General features: G+C 37.2%; 4 protein-coding genes across 4 annotated transcripts; 1 reads left to right on the forward strand and 3 right to left on the reverse strand.

The window, feature by feature from the left end:
* Positions 1–29: 29 nt before the first annotated feature.
* On the reverse strand, positions 30–1,045 carry LOC126803104 (uncharacterized). Its single transcript, XM_050530858.1, has one exon. The coding sequence runs from the start codon at positions 1,028–1,030 to the stop codon at positions 341–343; it is 690 nt and encodes a 229-aa protein (XP_050386815.1). The 5' UTR covers positions 1,031–1,045; the 3' UTR covers positions 30–340.
* A 3,349-nt stretch (positions 1,046–4,394) lies between these two features.
* LOC126802224 (glucan endo-1,3-beta-glucosidase-like) lies at positions 4,395–6,245 on the reverse strand. The gene is made up of 2 exons (XM_050529815.1): positions 5,204–6,245; positions 4,395–4,950 (listed from the first exon to the last, which is right to left on the reverse strand). The coding sequence occupies exons 1-2, from the start codon at positions 6,221–6,223 to the stop codon at positions 4,588–4,590; spliced, it is 1,383 nt and encodes a 460-aa protein (XP_050385772.1). The 5' UTR covers positions 6,224–6,245; the 3' UTR covers positions 4,395–4,587.
* A 4,536-nt stretch (positions 6,246–10,781) lies between these two features.
* LOC126803732 (uncharacterized) lies at positions 10,782–11,309 on the forward strand. The gene has a single exon (XM_050531481.1). It carries the CDS (start codon positions 10,782–10,784, stop codon positions 11,307–11,309), a length of 528 nt encoding a protein of 175 aa, XP_050387438.1.
* Positions 11,310–20,976: 9,667 nt separating this feature from the next.
* LOC126802881 (uncharacterized) lies at positions 20,977–23,571 on the reverse strand. The gene is made up of 3 exons (XM_050530589.1): positions 22,998–23,571; positions 22,311–22,527; positions 20,977–21,980 (listed from the first exon to the last, which is right to left on the reverse strand). Exons 1-3 carry the CDS (start codon positions 23,202–23,204, stop codon positions 21,493–21,495), a joined length of 912 nt encoding a protein of 303 aa, XP_050386546.1. The 5' UTR covers positions 23,205–23,571; the 3' UTR covers positions 20,977–21,492.

Genomic DNA, 23,571 nt, shown 5'->3' on the forward strand with positions numbered 1-23,571 from the left:
AAAGTTTGTCAGGCACTTACTGAATTGCGCAGAAGCAGCATGTGTCATTTCTGCAGAAATGAGCAGAGAGCTGAACATAGCCATATAGGGAAGCTCAATTCCTCGCTGATAGAATTGCGAAAAAATTATTCATACTAAGTAAAAGTACACATTTTTAGATTCCGAGATATGCAATTTAAACCAAGATATTCTTCAACAAATAAACCAATTCCCCCATTATAATGACAAGATATATTTAAAAAAAAAAAAGTCAACAACCCAATTAACAAATAAAAGGCCTAGCAGAAGATGATGATGATGTTGATATTGAACGAGGTGATCAAAGATTAAAACTTTCTTTCTAGTGAGCCATGGCTGTAGGAGGTTGTTGAAAGTTGATGCTTCTCTGGTTAGGCATGGCAAGCATAGCAGTGTGATCCAAGAAATCTTGAAGAGCCACTACAGACTGTAGAATTGTCCTAAGATCATCAGCATTTGAAAAACCCAACTTCCCAATTTGCCTAACTGCATATACATAAAAAGTAATGCACCCTTTCCTGAACTTAAACCTGGCCATCTCACAGCCACTGAACCCTCTGATAAGCTTCTTGTTCACTTCCCCGAGTGGAATTTCCGGCGGCCAAACACGGTCCACGGCGGCTTTCATGGCCTCATTTTCAAAAACAAAGAGTACTACTTTGGACTTCTTGGTGCCTAGGCCTAGTGTGAGGGTGTGCCAAGCATGGTGTGCTAGAATGGTGAAGTTCGTGGGCAGGAAAGCTGTGGTGGAAGGAAAAGGCAGCTTCTTGTTGTTGTTTTCTTTGATGTTTGGTGTGACTGAGAGGAGTTGTAGAAGCTCAAACGGCCTTGCACGGCGGATAGTGAAGGACTTTACTATGAATTGGCCGCCAAATCGGAGACCCTTTACGTCGGAGCTTGACTTGAAGGAGAAATCTGATGCTGGTTTAGTGGTGGTTTGATCATCTTTGGGATTTTGGTGTTTGAGTTTTTGCTTCTTGTTCTTGTTCTTGTTCTCTTCTTTTTCTCCCATGGTGTGTGGGATTGACTGGTTTTGGTGGTTGCTTGGTGGGTTGTGATTTTGTGTGTGATAATAAACCAATGTAGAGCTTTTGATGGTATTGTATTGTCTGCTTTATTTTTCTAATGATGGATTAGAGTAGAAAAGGTGGGTTAGCCATAAAAAAACATACTTGATAATCCTCTATTAATGAAGATTCCAGATTAAGTTTATAAAAGAAATTATATGTTCCAACCATATTTCTTTTCTGATACACCCCTCTACTCTTGAATTCAAGTAACATATATATTTGTTCAGTCACTTCAGTGGTTGTACAAGAGACTAATGAATGAAGTAGTTGATGATGTTGCCCTTTCCTCCATCTCCTGATCTGTATATTACCATATATGTATGAGCACTGTGATGTACCAATTGGAGAATGTATGTATCCTCAAACTATATTACTTATCATTTTATGTGAACAATTGCTTACAGATCATGGCAAAATTAAAATTGTGTTGGGCCTTTAAGATATGATTTGGCTAACCACCATAGATGGTAAGGATTTTGGTGAGACACCAACCATATCTATATACATTATTCTTAGAAGGCTGAGCGAAGTATATCTGTTTCAATTTTATCAGAATTCACAAACATAAGCATGTGCAAACTAGAAAGATTTGGGTTTACAAATGATAATTTAACTAAACTCTCTAAGTTTGGTGCATAAGCTCAATGACAGAGGTTTTGGGACCACTTTGGAGAACCCTCCAATCATAATTACCCCCATTTGTTCAAGTTCATTCATCAAAAGCCTAATTACATGTACTAATTTGGCTAATTATGAATGCTGTTAGGCTGTTAACTAACTATCATGGTTCAAAAGCTTGAACAGTGAGGGTAGGGACAAAAAACATGGTAAGCTAGCACCTTTTCTATGGAAACAAACATACGAATTTGAACTTAAAACCTCATATGAGTTTGTTTCTTATCATAGACGCAATAGCTATCTAACGCGGAAAATTATATAGTGAGTGTAAGATGTAGATAGATTGGTAAACAAATTTGTGGAAAATCATTAATAACATAGTAGGGCTCTACTAAGCCACTGTCCCCCTTGTGTTATATGCTATGAAGCACGTACACGTGCTATGGACACCATATTGCGTATCCGTACCGACACGGACACGGACACGCTCGGACACGCGAACTGATTTTGGACACAGTTCGGACACGCGAGTATTTGAATCCAACACGCACCAACTCATAATAAAAGTGAAAGTGTTTATGGTGAGATTCAAACCTTGGTCATCTAAGGAACTCAACAACTCCTCAACCATTCCTACAGATTCAGTTTTTGTTATATTTATGCACACTTTAATATATATATATATAAGGAGAGTAACTCGTGATAAAAATAAGAATGCTTGTGGTGGGATTCGAACTTTGGTTATCGAATGTACTTATCAAGTCCTTAATCATTCTAACAAGTTATGTTTTCATCATTTAATGCACACTTTGACATATATATACATCTAAAATTCTAAATACTTTCAAATTTATAAATTAATTTTTTTAATAAATATATATATTAAAAATAATATTTAATTAACGTGTCCACCATGTGTCCGTGTCCAAAAAAATTTATATGTCGTGTCTACGTATCGAATCGTGTCCAATACGGATACTCGTGTCCGTGTCCGTGTCCGTGTCCGTGCTACTTAGGTTATATGACTTTGGTACAGGAGAGGAAAAGATCTGAATTTGATCGAGACGACTTAACAGAAAGAAGTGTATACCAGTTGATTAATCTCTCCTATGAGTTTTTAAGATAGAAGAGACCATTTAACATGCTTTATAAAACTAATGTTGGATGTGGAGATAAGGTATGGTTGCATCATACCCTCATATAAAATGAATCTTGTGAGTTATGACAACCCAAAAGTCTTCTTCCACATTTAAAGTAGTTTCCTTCTAAAGCCAGCCTCTGTGTTTAATCAATTCATGGGAAACATATGGTAGAGGGGTCCTGAGAGGCCCAACTAAAAGCAATAACTACTGGAAGAGGGGGGAAGAGGGGCCTATTAAAATTTGAGAGGCTTCTGAAGTTATATATAAAGAGATAGCATTATAGCAATGCAAGTACATCATGTGTATAACAACATAAAATGAATGGGAGTCTCTGTCAATGTTCTGCATCAAGAAACCTGAGTGTGGTTGTATAGAGCAGTAAGTAGATAAACTCAGAACAGCCTGCTGTATAGAGTAAATCAGAGGAAGACATATAACTGATATGAGTATAAAACAGATTAACAGGAAATAGATCTCTAATTATTAACTGAATTACTTAATTTCTTTGTTCTCTTTACATTTACAATACCATCGATCACCTTAAAGGATCTTCCTATGCATGTAAAGAAGACAAAATTAAACTAACCAAACTGTAAGTTAAGTTATTAGCAATTAGATATCTTTGTTGCCAAGTATTCGCAGTTTCGCACCTTCTTTACTTGATAACGGTCTAATGGATGACTGTGATTTTTTATTTGATTGGTTTTTTACCTTTTCTTTTCACAAAATAATTTTTGAGATGAGATGGAGAAGTGAGAAGGAGCTGGGATAAAGCAGAGAGGAAAGGATTCTAGCCGATTATCGTTACCATCAAATTGATGGCAATAATAAAAGACTATCATTCTCATATACTGTATAAGAGTATGTTGTTGAATTGTAGAGGTTCTCAGCTCCAAGAAGTTGGAACCCATAAGTACCAGCTAGCTGCTACACACGACTATCCATCATCAATTTGTAGTAGAATACTTGATTAAGTTTGATAGAGACTTGGCCAAGAGGCCCAAGAAGCTTTTTAAGCGTACACGGTATACACCGTCTTCAATGAATCAATCATAAGTATATTGTGTGCAAGTGAACAGTTTTGGTGTTCTTATCTCTTCTTAATTTCTTATCATAGACTTTGGGCTAACTGACATCTCAATATCTACTTATTTTCCTTATACAATCTTGTTAGTTATTACCAGCTAACTGATTCTTTAGCTTTAGGATGATAACAAAGTATAAACTGCACCTACTTCACTGTCATCGACTCATTGCCTTGATCCCAGCCACGGAGCTTTTGATTGTTCCAGAATTCAGATATCTAAGATGATGTGATATCTCTCGCACTAGAAGTACTGTAGTGAAACATTTTTGGTATGCAAATCTAATAATGTTAAAACTTGCATAATATCAGATCATGAGAGTAGTTCATGTTCTGCTTCCATAGTAAGTTTGCATTATGTTCCTAATACTATTAGCTAGATAATAATTTATGGAATTGGACTTGTAAATTCGGAAGTGTCAGCTCAAAAATTATGATGCGTTTGCCAACTTTTAGTTGCAAAGTGATGAAATTATGGAAGTGCTTTCATTAATCAGTCCTTGTTCAATCATCTTGTACAGTAAGTCATAGCAAATTAGCAATGGCAGCATAGTCAGTTCAACACAGTACTTCCCCACAAAATTTGTAAAAGAAAAAAGTAATTACTACTATTTCAAAACCAGCGGATCTTCTTTCTCTGATCATCTTGGCTTCTTCAAGCATTGTATACACAAGCCCCGTGGCTGGGGTTCACGTTGGTGATTAGCCCACTTCCAGAGAAGTCGCAATTGAAGTTGTTGCGGCCATTGGCCTGATAGAAAGCATTCATCAGGTAAGACGCCTTACCAACAATACCCTCGGAGGCGCAAACACCACCTGGTTGAACTGGCTTGCAGTCCACTCCCTTGCCACACACGTAATCAATGTTTGCCTGCAAAGCCGGAGCACTTGCCCCAGGTTTTGCCACACACCACTTCTTGCCTCCAGCAGCAGCAGGTGTAGCTGGTTTTCCTCCCTTTCCTGGTTTGACTGGGTTAACTGGTTGAGCTGGTCCAGTTGTTCCAGGCAATGCACCTCCCTGAATAACACAACAAAGCCCAATTAAGCCCACGGCCCAAAATTCATCTTTATGCCCCAGCCAGTAAAATTGGGTGTCGGCACATTTTGGTAGGGTCTGGAAGAATCTAATACATTATATGTTACAGTGAAACCCATGTGCCCTAATTATTTAACTTTTCTAAAAGCACGAGATTCAGCAAATCTAACAATGAAGACAAACCAAAAGAAACAGAGCAATGGTAAAAAGGTGAAAATAAAAACTAGCGGCTAACCTGTTGGTTGCGCAAAACACCGGCATTGTAAACCGGAGAAAAGTCGGGCCTGAACAGCCCCCAGTTCTTCTCGGCGGAGGGGCCGGGCTTCTGGTTCTCATTGAACAAAGCGAAGATGTAAGTCTCGAACTTCCTGTTAGGCATCAGGGGAGTTCCCTTACCGGAGTTCACGTGCTTGATCAAGTTGCCGTTGTAGTCCACGGCGTTCTGGACCGAGCATACCGGGTACTCACAAGCCGAAGGCCAGCCGGTCTCGGCGGCAACGAACTCGACGTCGGTGAACCCGAGGGCCTTGCAAGCGGAGTACACGGCATCCATCAAGTTGTCGAACATGTTGGTGTACATTTTCTTGGTGTACTGGTCGAGAATGCCCTTGTTTGGCCTGAACAAAGCGAAGTTCTCCTTCTCAGGCGACCAGCCGAAGTAGGGGTAGGGGTTGAAAATGAAGGGGGACTTGGTCTCTCGGCAGAACTTGAGCTGGTCAAGCAATATCGGGATCACTTCGGGTCTGAAGCGGCCGGCGCTTGCCGGTTCAGACGAGAGCATGATACCGAGGGAGTGTGGGGTGGAGACCTTAATGTCTCTCATACCCGCTTGAACTAAAGCGGCGTAGAGCATCCTCATTGCGGGGACTAGTCCGTTTTTCTGAGCAGCGTCTCCCCAGTGAAGGATTTCGTTGCCCATGAGAATGTACTTGAACTTAGTAGCAGGGTGGAAGGGTTTGATGTGCTGATCGATATAACGCCTGGCGCCATCAAGTGACGTGAGGCCGGGGATCTCGCCGTTGGGGATGGTGATGGTTAAGGAGATACCGGTGTTGGCGAAGGCCTTGATGATGTCCGGGTTAACGTCGAAGATCTTGACGGAGTCAATGATGGTTTGGGTCTTGATGAAGTTGGCGACCTGGGCAGGAGGAGGGAGGTTGTCTGCGAGGGTGCCGTAGTTGACGCCGATGGAGTAGGCGGTGGTGGTGAGCTGGAAGAAGAGAAGGGAGAGGACGAGCTTGGTGGCTGCTGCCATTGTTTTTTTTTTTCTGAGGTTGTGAGGATTGGAATGCGACTCTTCTGGTTAATATAGTGAGGAAAGGGCCAACATAATTTGTGGTTAATTTCTAATTACAGCTCAATTCTGTTTGTTTTTACCCCTATCAGAAACTCTATCCTTTTATTACGGTAGTTTCTCTACTTCAGGTTTTGGTAACTGTCAACAGATCAAAACGTCTGCATCGGATAAAAATAGGGTAAATATTTCAGATCAAATCGTTGGTACTTGGTAGGGAATTAATCGATCTGGGTAAGATTTTGGAAGGAGTTAACGTAGCATTTTGGCAACATGGGTAATTATAAAAACGCCAACTCATCTTGGGATTCGCTTGGGGACAAAACTAGCCGTTTTGCCTTCTATAATTCATGAGAGAGAGAGAGAGAGAGCGAGAGGCGTGATTCAGTCAGAAAAGAGTTTAGGGAGCTGGCTGGAAAGTTTAATCTTAATTGGAGACATAATGAAAGCTCTCGTTACTATTGTTAATGTATTGAAGAAGCATAAAGTAAACCGGCCAAGGCCAAGAAAAGATTATGCAATTACTTTATAATTGAAGAGAATTAAGAGTGATTGAAGTTGGTGGAGATTATTAGAGACATGGAAGAGAAGATTAGCTAATTAACTGTGGAATCTCTTAAACTATCATCTCGATTTCATAAACTTGATAGGGTGCTTGAAGGGTTGATGAAGAATTAGGGCTTAATTGAGAGAATTGATCGTAGCTAATAAAGGCCCCTAAAAAGATAGAATAAATTTCTTTTGAGACCGTTTCACATTATACTTTCTATATGTATAATATTATGACATAAGACGGTTTTTAACGAACTATTTGGGGTGTGTACGGTGCGGTGCAAGTTGGAGGTAAAATCTAATAACTCACTTTAAACGGTTTGATTATTTTGCAAACCAGATCCTGTATTCCGTTTAGTCAAACCATTTATCCGGTAAACCACATTTCCAATGCAATTTCAGTGCGGTTTCGAATAAACCATTTGTTTCCATATATCAAATTGATAAATCAAAGCCATCAAGTCTCTAAATAATATATAAACTAAAATACTAATCACGTTTTGAAGACACAAATTTTTGAATAATAATGTTCATTAAGTCTTGAAATATACTACGAGATAAAAATAAAGGAGAGAAAAAAAATGAATTGGTAAAAAGAGATATAATTTAGTCAATTTAGAATAGATCTTGGTAATCTTACGGCTTAGAAACTTAAAGATAAGTTTTTGTTACTATTAGTGTATTGATGTATTACTATATTATCATGTTATTGTTAAATATATAATTAAAAAATTATTTATTTTAAACCGGTGTGGTTTGGTTTTATCCGGTTTGGAAAATGTGTAATACTAATCCAATTTATTTATAAGCGGTTTGGTATTTTCACAATCATAATTTAGTCAACATAATGTTCCGTTATTCGGTTTAAACTGGTGCAATACGTTGCAGTACCATAATTTCGGTAACAAATGCACACCCTCACAAACTATGTATGTTAAACACCATTGTCACAAGAACAATATCATACAGAATTCATTGAATTACAAAATTGGTGAATTGGATCGGTCAGTGTCTATAAACTACATAATTAGTTTCATGAGTAACCACTAATTATCAACAAAGCAATATTTGTGTTAATATATAAAGACCCACGTGTCTGCGAGGAATTTAGAAAACGTTTTTCCCAGTCGAGAACAAGAGCCGCCCTTTGGATGTTCTATGTGATTGCTTTGGTATCAGATTCTCCCAGCTTCAAAGTGCGCAGTGCTTCTTTATATTATTGCTTCTGAGACGTGTGTTGGTGTGAATATGACCATATGTCTCTGACACTAAATCGGCCACGAATAATTTAGTAGCCACCGTGTGGTCCGTGTTTGCTTGGGTTGGCACGAATGGCACGATGATGTTGTATCAATCTCTCTTTGTAAAAGCGTGTGATGCTGGGATTGCCCACATTGCTCCTTTTTATCTGGTAACCACTAGAGAGCTGCGTATGAGTGTCTTACGCGGTTTCACGCAGAAGAAAGCCGAGTGCGAATTGAGACAAATTACACAGTTCGGCTAGCTAGACAAAAAGGGTATATATATCTTTTCTCAAATAGAGAGGTTCGGATTAATGGTTTTTGTGCGAATTTTCATTTTTAAATTATTTTTTATTTGAATTTTTTCATTTCCAGCGTCTAATATTTAGATAATATTGTGTAGATCATCTACGCAAAATTTCAGCCAATTTGGTGATCGTAAATCATCAAAATCGAAAAAACAAATGACGGACTAAATTATGTTAAACATAAACCGTTCATGTTTTTAACCGAAAAACACAATTTTAAGGGACTTAACGATCACCAAATTGGCTGAAATTTTACATAGATGATCTACACAATATTATCTAGATACTAAACGGTAGATATGAGAAAATTCAATCCAAAAGTGGTGTAAAAATAGAAATCTGCACCAAAATAGTTGTACGGACCTCCGCAGTCAATAAGGGTTGTATATATATATCTACAAAAACTCATATGTATGTATTAATGTATACTAGACTTGTATCTGTGTGATGCACGTGTTAATTTATCGCATAAGTTACACAATGAAAAAAAATAGATTTTATTTGTGATTACATCTATTTTTATAACACATAATCATTTTGTGTAATTGTATTTAATAAAAATAATATTTTAATCAAAATACATTTTGGTGATTTTTCGAGGATGTTGGCTTTATATAGTAGTATAACTATATTTTTTGCATAACATAATATTCTTCCTACCCTCCAATGCCTAATTGGAGGTCGGATGAGGAGTTGGATTAACGAATAATTGGGCTCCTAATGGAGATTATCTCTCTTCCAAACCCTTCAGTGCTACATGTATACATTCGCGTACCTAATTCAAATACTATAGTTGTTCATCTAAGAATCTAATGGTTCATAAACGGATATATATATATATATATATATATATATAGTTATACACGAAACTTATTCTAGGCCCTGAGGTGTAAAACCAATAGCCTTAATAAAATATCAGCACAACCCATGGTTTCATTTTGGAGTGGAAAGTGGTAAGAAACTATTGTTTTCTGAGATGCATATTACAGAGGATCGGAAGTATCTATAGTTAGAAATAATGGATAAGAGTAGCCTCAGTACTTCTGAAGTTATGAGAATATGAATGTCATTTGATGATCGATTGTAAATATTTACTAAATTAACTGTAAAGATTTGTTCTATTTTTTTTTCGTTCATTGATAATTAACTACTATAGCCATAGAAATATAAGTTACCCCATAGATTGTTGCATGTAATAGTACGTTTGGCGATTGGTTCTAGACTTCTAGGTCAAGAAATTGTTACCCATTGCAGCAAGTAGCCGATACTTCTATAATTCCATGTATAAGATCAAGGAGTAAATTTTACTTACCCATTGCAGCAACCGATACTTCCGTTCATGTACGTACATGTTCCATACACCCAAATAGCAAGGCCGAATTCCAATAGAAGACTAATGAGTCTTAATTTAGTGTGCTATTCACCCAAATCAAACTTCTTCTTCTTTTTTGCAAAGTACGTGTATACCTGCACCTTGAGGTTATGTTCAGTACTCATTCGTTTTCTCTAAACACTCTGACTTGTAGTCGCTGGGTCTTTAAGTTTTCTATCTCTTGGGAGCTTATATTCATACTTTTTAAAATAGTATTTAGAACTCGATATTTTTTAAAATTAATGTTGATTTTGTCAACGGATACGAAATTACTATTACGGACGAGTATAAAAATAAACAAAAAACACAAATATTTCAACACTATACATATGTTTTCTCAAATTTTTTCTTATAATAATAATTTCAAACGGCTTTCATCTAGCTAAACGATCATATCATCATTTTCAATAACTCACCTGCATCCTAGCATAAATATTGTTCTCACTTTGTAGATGTTTATTTTTATTTACTTTTTTATTTTTCTAGTTTATTATGATCCACCCGTCTGAATGCATTTCATTGTTATGAACTGTAGATAAATTTTATTTGCTAATTGTACTATGATTTTGTTCAAGCTTGAGAGACTGATATAATTATAATTGGTTTGAGTCAATTAAATAAATTTCTAATGTAAAAAAATAGATTTTTATTGGACTATGGGTATTTTGGAAAAATTGGGGAGGTCTAAATAGCATTTTAGTTGTTTGTTAAAGTGAATTGAAGGTCTACTTACCAAAGAGGTCGAAGTGCCGATTTTAGAGGTACGAATAGAAACTCTTAAAAATCAATTTTTACTGAAGAATACAAATAAAAAAGCTATAATTAATCGGACCAAACTTCTAATCCGACTCCACTTAGGAGAGTGAGTTACATATCTAGTATTTTGATCGGTTTCTTATATAATCCCCAGCCCCCATTGGTGGATCCAAAACAAGAATTCTTCTCATTCTTCTCCAAATATTTCCTTTCTTTGTTTTTCAAGAAAGGAAAGTACCTCCACCCCCTTCATTTTCTGCAATTCAGGTTTCTATATTCTGTGATCGGAGATGGCTGTTCAAGTTCTCATTCCGCAAAATTGCCTCAGTAACTCTTTAACCTCACGAAAAGCATCACTCCCTCCTTTGTTGAAATATGAACCTAAACCCAATTCTAGCCCTAGGAGTAAGCCTGATAACCATAAGCCGAATAGCCTTAACTCTAACCAGGCCATCCGTGCTCAGCCTAACTGTCAAAAGCAGCGAAAGCGAGGCCGGTTACATAACAGCAGCTCTCCACCGGCCAGCTCCGCTGTCCAGAAACCAACTGTGGCCAATAACCAGCTGATCTACGGTCAGGTCAAAATCCTCAAGCGCTGCGGCGAGAAATTGATCGAACCCGCAGCACAGCATCAGCCAACACCCACTCCTAAAGAAAATCGCCTTTCACCAAAGAACGTTCAAGGACACTGGTTCTATGCCGGGTCGTGCACCTCTATTACCTCCCCGCCTCCAAGTTCGCTTCCTATGCCATCGTTTCTTTCAAAGAATACAGTAGTTTCAAACACCGAGGATGTTCAAGAAATTACTATAGCGTGACCTACGGTTTAATCTGTCCTACGATTGAGTGTACGTGTATGTTTATGTAGGTGATCGATCAATGATCTAGTATGTGATAGAGTACTCGATCTAACTGGAAATATTGATAGAGCGCTTAATTATTGAACTTGCGGGTCTGGCACTCCCAGAGTCCTTTACATACTCCGACTCAACAAGCTTAGGGATAGCCAGATAGGTTTAACTAGCTAGCATATATACATGTATCTTTGTATTTAGTTTTTTTGATCTATCGAACCCATAGCTCCAATATTTGATGACCACCATGTATCATTGTATTCAGTACTCTAAAATTGACTAATTAAAACACAATTAATTGATAATTTCAGTTATCTCTTCGAGCCAATCCCATAACTATTTTACATGAGAATTACAGGCAATAAGTATATGAGCCGTGGCTTAAAAAAACGGGAAGACCATTAGGGCCAAATATATTTTCTATCTGTCTTCATTTACAAAAGTTTATTTTTAGCAACTACGTATACAGGAAAGTTCACTACTCCGTCTCCGATCCTGATCCATATATAGCTCTGTCCTAGCTAGTTTGATTCCTACTTACCATAAGTTGAACAAACATGTACAAAAGAAGCTAGCAAATGCTCAAAATGATCTCCTTGTCTCATGCACGTACGCTTAGAAAAGGTAGCGACACGGACCATGGCCTGAGAAAAGAAATAAACAAAAATGAAAAAACCTGAAATTAGTAAAGTCGAAACTTGTATTTTGTTTCTCCACTGGAAGTTGGAATTTTTTTTATATGTTTTTGCTGAAGATCTTTCTATTTAGGGTGATATTGTGACAGTGAGCAACCAAAGAGAACATGAAAATTAAGAAAGAAAGTTGGCACTTTTAACGTACTTGGGTCGACAGTGGTGATGAGTCCAGTTCCAGAGAATTCACAAATGTAGTCATTACGACCCTTCATCTGATAGTAAGAGTTCATAGCGAAGGATGCTTGGGACCTGATAGATTCGTCATAGCAAGCACCACCTGGTTGTATGGCTTGGCATTCTACCATGCCACACAACCAGTCTAAGTTTCTCTCCAAAGCCTCAGTATCAGCATGAGGTTTCGCTACACACCACTTGCGGCCTGGACCATCTCCTGGTGAAGGTTTTGGCGTTTTAGGCATAGGTGTGGGTTTGGTGTTTTCACTACGCACCACTGGTGTGCCAAAACCACCCGACGGATTAGATGGTGCGGGTTTACTTCCACTATCACCATCACTAGCAATAAACTTGCATGGACCGTTGCCTGAAAATAAGAAACCAAAACTGAGCCTCAGTACGTAAATCTTATAGGAAAAATCGAGAGAATAAGAAGATTGTGATGAAGCTGTTCACGCACTTGGGTCAGAGTTAATGATTTGTCCGGAACCAGAGAAATCGCAGGTGCCGCCTATTGAGCGGTAAAGGTTGTAAAAAGCGTTCATTGCGAACGATGCCCGGGTTCTGAGATCGTTGTTAAAACAAGCACCTCCTGGTCGTACGTCCTGGCAATTTACGTTGGCCTGGTTACACGCATAGTCTATGTTTGCTGATAAAACTTGGTCGCTGGTTCCTACTTTCGCAACGCAATAATATTTGAAGGCCTAAGTCATATAGAAAGCCAAGTTAGTATAAAGAAGATGATTGAAGTAAAAGAGAGCGAGGGGGAGGGAAAACCACATACAGAACTAACATTCTGGCTGAAAGCGGTGGTGGAGAGCTGGAGGAGAAGAATCGGTATAATGAGCTTGGTGACCATTGTTTTCCTTTATGAGAGAGATATGAATTGGATTTGATCATTAGAATCGGGGGTGAAGTATTTATAGTGTAGAATAATGGATTGAAGAGCTTCACTAAAATTCTGGGAGGTTATTGGTGAATTGGAAATGATTACTATTAACAGATGAGTAATATTTAAAGCTAGATTTCTGTAGCGGCATACATTTGTTTACTATTATGCAATCCATCATCCTTTAATTTGAGGAGATTGCCTATTTCTTGTTTCGGATATCGTAATTACAAGGAATGATGTTCTAGCTATATTAGAAACTGAAATTATGGATGTCGAAAGTTGGTATTGTACGTGATGACAAATGTCAACTCAAATGTACCTTGAATTTGTTTTGCACTAGTCATAACAAGCGGTTGCCAAGGAACACTGATCACACTATATATTTAGGGATGGAGGTACATTACCGACCAGTAGATCTAATTGGTGTATAGAATTAGTGTGAGCTCAGTTTACGTGTGATAAAAAAAAAATTCAAGACTTTTCTGAGTTATGTTCATCTAACAGACAAGTTTCATAACTATAAGAATTGAATACGGGTAATAGCATTGATCGGCCTACATAATGATTGTACTCGAACTTATTTACAGTTTTTAGAATAGTCCTTTCACATAATGAGATTGAGTTGACGACTAGATAAGAGTTTTCCAATTAATAGTTTTTGGTAATTTAGTTGTACGCTACAATTATAAGATAAACCATGGAAGTACTCTGTCATAGGCATTGCATGCAAATCGATATGAAGTTTCAACTACCCATAAACCCACTCATGTCAGGGTTAATCGAACATGAAGTTAATTGGTTAATTTGTTCTTGGTTTTACAACAATTATTCAATCTCTCTATAGCTATCCATGCTAGGTTTGTTTTTGTTTTGGATGGTATATCCATGCTAGGTTATTTGTTGATTCAATCAAGTTGATTGCTATGTACGTATTAACAATTTTGAATTATTTTAATTTATCTACCGTCTGTTTTCAAACGATTAAACAAAGAGTAAATAATCTCCCCTTTGCAAAATAGACTAAAGAGTGTTAGTATTTTGACGCATTTGAAACAGTACGCCCCCGGGGGGGTTATAGCTAGTCTGTTATCTATTTCTAAGCAAATGATCATAAATCGGGGACCTTAGCCAAGGAGTACGTGAAACATATAATCTTCTGTTGCTTTTTTAAACCCAATTTCTTATGTTTACAAGGTTCTTTATTTGCTTTAAATCTCGAGTAGAAATGGATGTACACACGTAACGTATGGAACGAACTAGATGGTAAGTTAAGGTGAAATTATACGGAGGTTCTTCCCTGAGTTCCCTCCATTGGGTGGAGGTTCACGGATACCACATTTAACGGCGCGTGTGTTTTACACCCTAACAGATCTAAGTCATGTAAATAAAAAGTGGTTTGTAACAAATTATTTTAACCACGTAGGAGGAGACCATGAGGGACATTACAGTCTAACTGGTTAAAAACTAGCCTACACCAAATGGCAAAAGTCTCTTCCCTTCGTCACCATCTTGTCCATAGTCCCTACTACCCTATTTTATTTTATTTCTTGTTCTTGGCATTTGACAACGTTTAATAATTTGTGTATTTTATTTTTTGCTTTTAATTGTTCTGCGGTCAGAAAACCGCCAACTGTAAATTTTCAACTTTAAATTAATTTTCAAATTCTATTTTAAAAATAAACTTAAAAAAATAGTTGATTTGTTCAGAAAATTTACTAAAAACTACCACGTTCTCAAAAAAAAAACATTGTATTTATCCATGTACAAATTATAAGGTATTTAACACCATAGGTTATAGTTGCCGTTTTGGAGATAAAATGATACATAGATTCTACCTCGTGATCAAGGCGTAAATATTATTTCGATGTTATTGAAAATAAGCAAATTTTGAATCATAGTTATATTTCACTTTCTCGATCAAATCCAACGGTCGAATTTATATTTTTTTTTCAAATTTAGTTAGATGAATCATAATATGTCACAAAGTGTACTAAAGTGGTATAACTTAGTTCATATATTATATGTAAGTGTATATGTTACCGAACCAACTTTACTGAGGAATTTAAATATAGTTATAATGATCGTAAGATGTCATAGTAACAGTGAACTATGAGTACATTAGAAAATTCACAATTTTTTCAATAACATTTGAGTCTCGATCTAATCGATTCACATTGTGTATACTTATATCTCCTTAAGAGCAATTGTATCACGCAATGATAAGTATACAAAATTTTTTACACGGGCGAATATAACATGTCAAAATGAGTGCGTAGTGATTTTTGAGATGTTTTTCAATACCTGGACTATATATTAATAATTCCGAAAGGTTCATTGCCTTAAATATAATTATATATTCAAATATAACAAATGATACATATAGATGTGTTACATGTGACCATATATATTACACGTGGCTCAATTTTAAGGGACTTTTGGGCACCAAAGCCATTTTAAAGCCTTTTTGAACTTGTAGGTCATTTTGAATTCCCATTTTGAAAAACCATAATTTAACAAGGTGAAATGTTTTTGAAAAACTTTCTAGGGCACCAGAGTTATTTTTGTTATTCTTTTTAAGTAATGAAATCATTGAAAAATATTTTGTGAGGCTGGAAATACGCCCCGTGGAATCTTTTGTATTTTATTTTACAAGGTTTTGAAAATCTTACGAGAATCTTAAAAAATAGTTCGAATACTTTAAAATTTCTTCAAAAAATTACCACACTCTTAGAATAATGCACCATGTTCACCCATATAAAACTGGTGATACATTTATTACTGGGAAACACATCTATTCTTTTGGAGGTAGTAAGCTACAAAGTGGTTGTCTCGTGATCGAAACCCAAGTATTGACGAAAGTAGGTAAATTTTTAAACATAACCATATTTCACTGATATAGTCACATCCAACGGTCGAAATTTTATTATGACAATTTTAGTCACATAAATCACAATGTGTCACAACATATATGCTAAAGTAGTATAACTAATTTCACATATTATACGTAAGTGTATGTATTTACAAATCAACTATGATGAAGAAATGAAATTTAGATATATCAACCATTGGATATCAATATTATGGTGAGATATGAGTATGATAAAAAATTCACATATTTTTGATATTATTTGGGTGTCGATCCACTTTGTTAACCTTATACATCTTAATATCTCCTTAAGAGCAACTGTATCACGCGGTTATAAATATTTTTAAATTTTAACACAAGTAGATAGAGAGCATCACCCTTACAAACATACTAATTTTTGAGACTTTTTTAAAAACCCAAGTTATTTATTAAAATTTTCAGAAGGTTATGGTATTTCTTGAAAATTATCATAAATTTCAAGTATTATACGTGGCACAAGCAGAGCTCTTACATGTGTCCAATTCTCTAAATTTTTATTAATTTAAAATAATTTTAAGATTCAAATGATCCAAGATTTAATCCAATTTTTATATTGTAGTTCACTAGTTCATAAGAGAATCCCTTTCTTTCTTGGTCCTCCAATTTTTATATTGCTTTTGAGTACTCTTCTCAGTTCTCACCTAGAAATCCAAACTAAGGCAATCAATTTATGGAAGAAGTGAAGAACCTCAAGCTCTCCAATCACCATGGCCTCAAAGATCCCAACCTCCTTCTACTACACAGCCTCACCAAAAAATCCAATTCATAATCCAACCTCATTTCCTCAAATCCCCCTCTCTAATCGATGGGATTCGTTGCCACCTTCCTCCTCCTCACCACCGAGATCAAGACAGCGGTGGTCTTCGACTTTGTCCTCCCGATCCAAGCCATCAGTTCGTCGTCGTTGATATGGGGCTCTGCCTCTGTCTCAGTCTGGCATCACATCTTGGTCTACTGTAGAGGAAAACAGTTCACAACAAAAAGATGCAACTTTCTTTGTTTTCACTTGCAAATTACCCACGTTGTGTGTGTTTTTTTTTACATTCCACTTGTATTAAAAAAACGGTGACGGAAATATATTGACTAACATCATATCAAAAATTGACTGAAAGAAGTGGCTGTAATTTTGCCACGTAGGACAAGTGAACCTTCACAGGGTGAAGAGAAGAATTTTCGGAAATTATATTGATCAATAGTATTGCGTGGCAAACTACAAGGTCAACTTTTTCTCTTTAATTTTTTTTTTAGAGAAGGTCAACCTTTTCTTTAAAATGAGCTACATATGAAATAATCAAGATAGCTAACATGCATGCATGTCAGCAAATTTTACATATGGAGCTTCTATTCATACCTCTTAAAACAACATTTAGACTTCCCTCTTTTGCCAAGTTAGTATTGACTTTTTCAAATAAATGAAATTACCAAAAGAATATATAAGAGTGAACAAAAAGGAAGAAAAAAAAGAATTCTAAACATACCTATTTTGCAGGAGAAAATATAAATATAAATGATTTTTTTTTCAATTCTTTATTTATTACAAGAAAACTTTTTATTTGGAAATTGGAATAAGATGACTTATTTAATTACTTTTTTATTGTTAAAAAATTACAACAAATAATATTATCAATTTTCATATATCAATTAAAAAGCTATATGAGTTTTGATGAACTTCGTTTAGGATATGAGATAAACAATTGTTCGATTGGTGTTTGAATTGATGTTTGAATTTTTCACGTTGATTTTAATATTTGGTGAGTTGCAAATCAATGAATAAAAAAACAACAACATTATTAATTATAAATTTAGGAGTGAAAGTGAAAACAAATTTGAGATGGATTGTGTAATTATTAAGAATTTTTCGAGTTGTCTATAATAATTGAATATTAGAATCGGAAAGAAATTAATGGATAGTCATTTGATTGGATTATGGGCATTTTCGGAAAACTGAGGAGGTCTAAATAGAATTTTGAGCATTTGTAAAAGTGAAATAGAGGTTTATTAAGTAAGGAGGTCCAAATACCATTTTTTGAGGTATGAATAGAAGCTCCATTTATGTATGTATCTAGTAGACTATGAAAAAAATACCAAATTACAGTATGTTCAGTTTTCCTCTTTGTTAAAATACTACATCAAGACATTGCTCACATTAATAGAGCCTATCTTATGCCAATTTACTATATATATACAATGCAGAGGAAAAGAGGAAAATCATGCTCAATACATCCTAATAAGGGTGGGCATAAAAAACGGAAATCATGATCTCGTCCCGATCCCGACCCGAAATTCATAGGGACGGGACGGGACGGGACGAAGGTCTAAAAACGTTCGTCCCGTCCCGTTTCATAATAGTGGGATGGGACGTAGAATGAATAATTTATATCCCGCTTCATCCCGTCTCGTCCCACCTTTAATGAAAACTTAAAAATTCTTATATATTTGTATCAAAATGAAACTAATTTATGTTCTTCATAACTCTAAAGTTATTTCAACTCAAATAATAATTGTAAATTATAATATTTTGAACATAATATGTATTTTTTGGTTAAAATTTCATTATTGAATGTTACTTCATTAATGAAAAAGTAAAATATAAGTTTTTATTTAACTTCATAAGAAGGTAAGAGTTGTCTCGTCCCGTCCCGATTCAAAAGAGTGGGATGAGACGTGTGGGATGGGACGTGGGATGAGCCCCGTCCCGTGCCCACCCCTACATCCTAGCTCGTTGTTTGCCTCTCCTTCTAATTTCAAGGCTCGTAAATGCACTCACCCCAGCCTGAAAAAGAAATAGGTGAAGAACGTCGAAGTTATCAGATTTGAAGGCAAAAGAGGAACTAGCTAGTATTTTTCAATGCAAACGAAAAAAAGAAAAAGGAATTCAAAGGGAGTAAAGATCTCAACATACTTGGGTTGATGTTGGTTAATTGGGCGCTTCCGTTGAAGTCACAGTCGTAATCGTGGCGGCCGTACTTCTTGTAGTAAACATCCATGAGGTAGGTTGCTTTAGGCAGGACTGTTTTAGCACAGCATTTAGCACCAACCGATACGTCGTTACAATGCACCTTACTGGTGCCGCACAACCAGTTTATGTTTTGCTGCAAAACTGCGTCCGATACCCCTGGTTTTGGTACGTACGCACCACTGTCTCCTTGGTGGTTTTTGATCGGGTTTGCTTGGTTGGGTTGATGTTGGTCCAGATGGTCCTTGGCCACCAGCCTAAATCAGAAAAATTAATTTGAAAGTTTTACTTGTAGGGCATCATTCAAAAACAGTGTTCTTATTGTGCATTAAATCTCATTCATGCTCTAAACCATCCATTTTTTTATTGCAACAAAATTCATGTCGAGAAACTGCATGCATGATTGTACCTCGATATAGTTGCATTTGCCGTGACCTGAATAATGGAAGAACGAAAGCAAGTTTTATTATATATAGAAACTGCAGTTGAGCGCCAAAGGGAAAAGAGTGATCAAACTATGTATATAATGTATATTGACGTACGTACTTGGGTTGCTGATGGTGATGAGTCCGGTTCCAGAGAAATCGCAGTTGAAAACTTGAAATTGTTACGACCCTTGTCCCTTGATCAGATAGTAAGAATTCATGGCGTAGGACGCCCGAGCCCGGATATCGTCGTCAAAGCAAGCACCATCCGGCTGAATGGGGCCGCAGTCCACGCCCTGATTAGTGCACACCCAGTTTATGTTTACTTGCAAGTCTTGTTGGCTAGCCTGTTGCTTGGCTATGCACCACTTATTGCCTCGGCAACCAGGTGTATTAGGTGAACCTGTTCCAGTAGCCGATGGATTCGAAGCAGGCCCTGATTGGCCAAATTTGCACGAGCCATTACCTAAGAAAAGAACAGGCGAAAGAACCCTGAATGTGGTCAGGCCTTCACTTGCGTGTACGTCCCTTATATCCTCTCAGCTAGCTCCGACATAAGAAAATTACGAGAAATTAAATAGACGAATGAAATCATATAACGCACTTCGATCGGCGGAGGTGAGCTGTGCCGATTGAGTGAAATCACAAGTAGCACCCGTTGAGCGGAAGGCATTGAAGTAAGTAGTCATAGCGTAGGAGACGTTAGTGCTGAGATCGCTGGTAAAGCAAGAACCACCTGGTAGAATTGGCGAACAATCTACACCTTGTTGGGCGCACGCATAGTTTATGTTTGCTTGCAAAGTTTGATCGGTAACGCCTGGTTTCGCTATGCAGAAGTCGGCGGCTCTAATTGTGGAGGCCAATTGGAGAAGAAAGAGAAGGGAGTAGACGAGCTTGGTGGTGGCCATTGTTTTCATGATGTTTTTTTTTAATTACGAGTCTGCAGGGAGGTGGATCCTCTCCTTTATGCGTTCATCCTGCGCAGTTATATATATATATATATATATATATATATATATATATATATATAGTCGTCACAGTTTTCAGTTAATTTTTTTCACCATAAGTGAATCAATATTTATGTATGTTATTTAAGATCGTCTATATAAAATTTCATCTAAATTGACAATGTAAGGTGAGACCCATTTTATGCAAACACTCGTTAACTCACATGGTCTGATGCTCAATTTCCTAACGTGTACTCTTAGTGCAACTGAATCGGAAACAACTATTTCAAGAGTCCTAAAACTATATGCAATTACCTTGTTGGCAAGTATAGCTCACCACACTCCAAATCATAGCTTAAAAAATATCTCACCACCCTCCAATATGGACTTGTGATATCTCCAACCCCCACATTGATTCTCCTTGGCCCATATCGACCTTTGGAGTTTGGAGCTTGGATACTGAACTTATAACAGAAACAATATACAGGCCTGTCAGGCCGATAACTTCTGCAGTACCATACTACCATATTGTTAATCCATGTGAACATTAATTTACTGATTTTCCAGAAATATGAAATGCATCTTCTTGCGTCTGTAACAAAATGGGAAAAGTAATGGATACAGAAACAGTAGCATATCTCTCAAGCTTTATTGTATTTATTTGGGTGAAAGAAAAATTTATACTCCAAGAAAACATTCTGACTGGGGAGAACGGAAACTCAACAATGGTACAGAAAGGAAAACGAAAAGATTACAATGACTAAAATTCCTTGGCCGACAAAAATAAGGACAAGGGATACATTTCAAGAAGATCACAAAGAACAAAAACAAAACTGGTGCACCATAGTCAACCAAGTACCAATTCGGCGATGTGCTGGACTGAACCTGCAGTGATTCCAGAACCAGATTGGATTGCTTGATGGTTGTGCACTGTAGGTGAAAAGAATATTGTAAGACTCCCCAGCAGAAACAAAATAATGAAAATGTTTCCAGTATAGTATATGCCTCAGGTTATTGCTATTTCGTGTTGGTGATGTGAACCTCTGCCCTTCATTCTGGTTCTCACTTATTCGATGTCATAGGGGAAAAAAAGAAATTCTGAAAAGCCGCAGTACAATTCTCTCTCATCTCAAACTCCAAAAATCTATACATCTCAAGGATTCCGGAACAAAGAATAACTCCTCAAAGGCTTGTGTCTCCTGATATTATCATTGCTTTTGGGCTTCAACAGTCTATCTGCTTCTATTTCAGACCGAAGCAGGGACTGCAGCATATTCAAATGTCCACTGCATTGCTTGTGGCCAAAAGAGAAGACACTATTGCCATCGTGTTCATCTAGATTGAACTGTCTCTGATAAGGTGACTGCCATTTTGCTTGCAAATAAGCAAGTGATCTCCATGGAGGAAGAGGCATCGAGTTTTGCTTGAGGGAACATCTAGCTGCATCAACCATGACTTGAAGGAACTGTTTCAACCTTGTCAAGGAGCCCACATAAACAACTGGTAGTGAATTCAATATCCTGTCGTATGATTGAACAGCTCTAGCTATTTCAAAGTGGCTTCGAAAATCAATGTCAATGATGAGACGTTCAGAGTTCTCTGTATCACTGTGGTAGACCACATCTATATATTCATGATCCCCTGGGATGATACAAAACATTAAAGTCAGAATGACTGAAATTGAATTTCACAGTCCTCAATAAAATCAGAAAATCTATAACACATTATCACTCAGTTAAATTGAGCACAGGACACTATCATAGAAGCCATTCCTCCACCTATTTTCAATTGCTTGAAACAATTGAAATGGTCGGGGGGGGGGGGGGGGGGGGGGCGTACATGGAAACTAATAATTGCAGAATATATCTTGAGGGATCATGAATGACTATAACCAACAGATAATAACACCGAGTAGGAAAGGACAACCCTGCTTCTATGATAAACATTTGGCGAAAGTGAAGAAAGGCATACCTCCAGGAACCTTTCCACTGCCCTGCCATCTAGCCGAACACACAGCCGCATCGTAACCAGACCGCCTGAGAAGCTTTACCAAAGTTGACTTGAGGCAGCTGGCATTGCACGGACCCGGCTTGACAACATCAAGATTGTTTTCACTGATGGATAGTATAAGAGAATGAACCACTGATGCCAAATCATTTTCGTACTGAGCCACCGAGCACTTGTAATACTGTTACACAACACAAAGACCACCATCAAAACTATGCACATATGAACAACTCGAACACATGAACTTCCTCAAATTTCAATCCGAAAAGCTAAACTCAGTTTCCTGACTGCACTGAAATTGCAGAATCTTTAAAGAACATAAACTGATCCTGAGTATCGCAATTCAACTCGAAATTTCGCTTCGGACTAAATTCAATTTACAGACTCTTACAACTAACATAAACTCATTCAAATATCCCAATTCGACATCGAAAGCGCAAAATTCAGCTCCTAACTAAGTTCACATTGCAGAAAATTGATCGAAATTTCACTCCAATTCAGCATTAATCCACAAAGCGAATTCAATTTCATAACATTAAAACCAAAACCTAGCTATTTAGGAAATTTTCGAGCTCTAATTCAAACTCTACTAAAACAAAACCAATCATTAAATTCGTAAAATTCAACGAAAAAACTCAAAGATAATCGCACCTTAATCTTATCGGCGAGGTGAGCAAGATCGGAGAAATGAGCGGAGTCGCTATCGGAGCTACACCACGACTCCCCGCCGGCGCTGCCGTTCTCCAAGAAATCGCTGACCATCAAAGCCAGGTCGTGCTCGCTCTCGTGGCTCAAAGCCCCTCCGATCTGACCTCTCATCCAAACGTCACCGCCGGCCATCATAACACGGCAATCCATTCTCTCTCTCTCTCTCTCTTCCCCAACACGGCGTCGTTTCGCTCCTTCTTTCCTCCTCCGGATTCTATAACCGTCAGAGAACCCAACTCCGGTTCATCTTGTCAAAGACCCGAAAGCTTCCTCCTCAAATTCAGCTCCCAATTTCTCAACCGAAAAAATTAAGCGAAAAATAAAAAAACGACACGAAATTCAGAAAGGAATTGCAAGAATTACGAGAACAAAAACTGCGTGTTTTTTTGTTTTGTTTTTGTTTTTAAATTCGTTAGTTTTGAAGTTTTCGGAGACGAAAATGAAGCTTAACAACTCCGGTCTGATCAATTGAAGAAGGGAGAAGATGGAGAAACCAAAACGACGGTGGCTTTCGTTG

This window comes from Argentina anserina, chromosome 7, assembly GCF_933775445.1.
Source record: "Argentina anserina chromosome 7, drPotAnse1.1, whole genome shotgun sequence".
Taxonomy (NCBI): Eukaryota; Viridiplantae; Streptophyta; class Magnoliopsida; order Rosales; family Rosaceae; genus Argentina; species Argentina anserina.

Excerpts from the sequence above, each read along its gene's own strand:
- LOC126803104 (XM_050530858.1), bottom strand. The coding sequence starts at position 1,030 with ATGGGAGAAAAAGAAGAGAACAAGAACAAGAACAAGAAGCAAAAACTC.
- LOC126802224 (XM_050529815.1), bottom strand. The coding sequence starts at position 6,223 with ATGGCAGCAGCCACCAAGCTCGTCCTCTCCCTTCTCTTCTTCCAGCTC. Across the intron at positions 4,951-5,203 it reads GTGTTTTGCGCAACCAACAG|GGAGGTGCATTGCCTGGAAC; the intron begins GTTAGCCGCTAG and ends TGTGTTATTCAG.
- LOC126803732 (XM_050531481.1), top strand. The coding sequence starts at position 10,782 with ATGGCTGTTCAAGTTCTCATTCCGCAAAATTGCCTCAGTAACTCTTTA.
- LOC126802881 (XM_050530589.1), bottom strand. The coding sequence starts at position 23,204 with ATGGATTGCCGTGTTATGATGGCCGGCGGTGACGTTTGGATGAGAGGT. Across the intron at positions 22,528-22,997 it reads ACCTCGCCGATAAGATTAAG|TATTACAAGTGCTCGGTGGC; the intron begins GTGCGATTATCT and ends GTTGTGTAACAG. Across the intron at positions 21,981-22,310 it reads CAGTGGAAAGGTTCCTGGAG|GGGATCATGAATATATAGAT; the intron begins GTATGCCTTTCT and ends GTATCATCCCAG.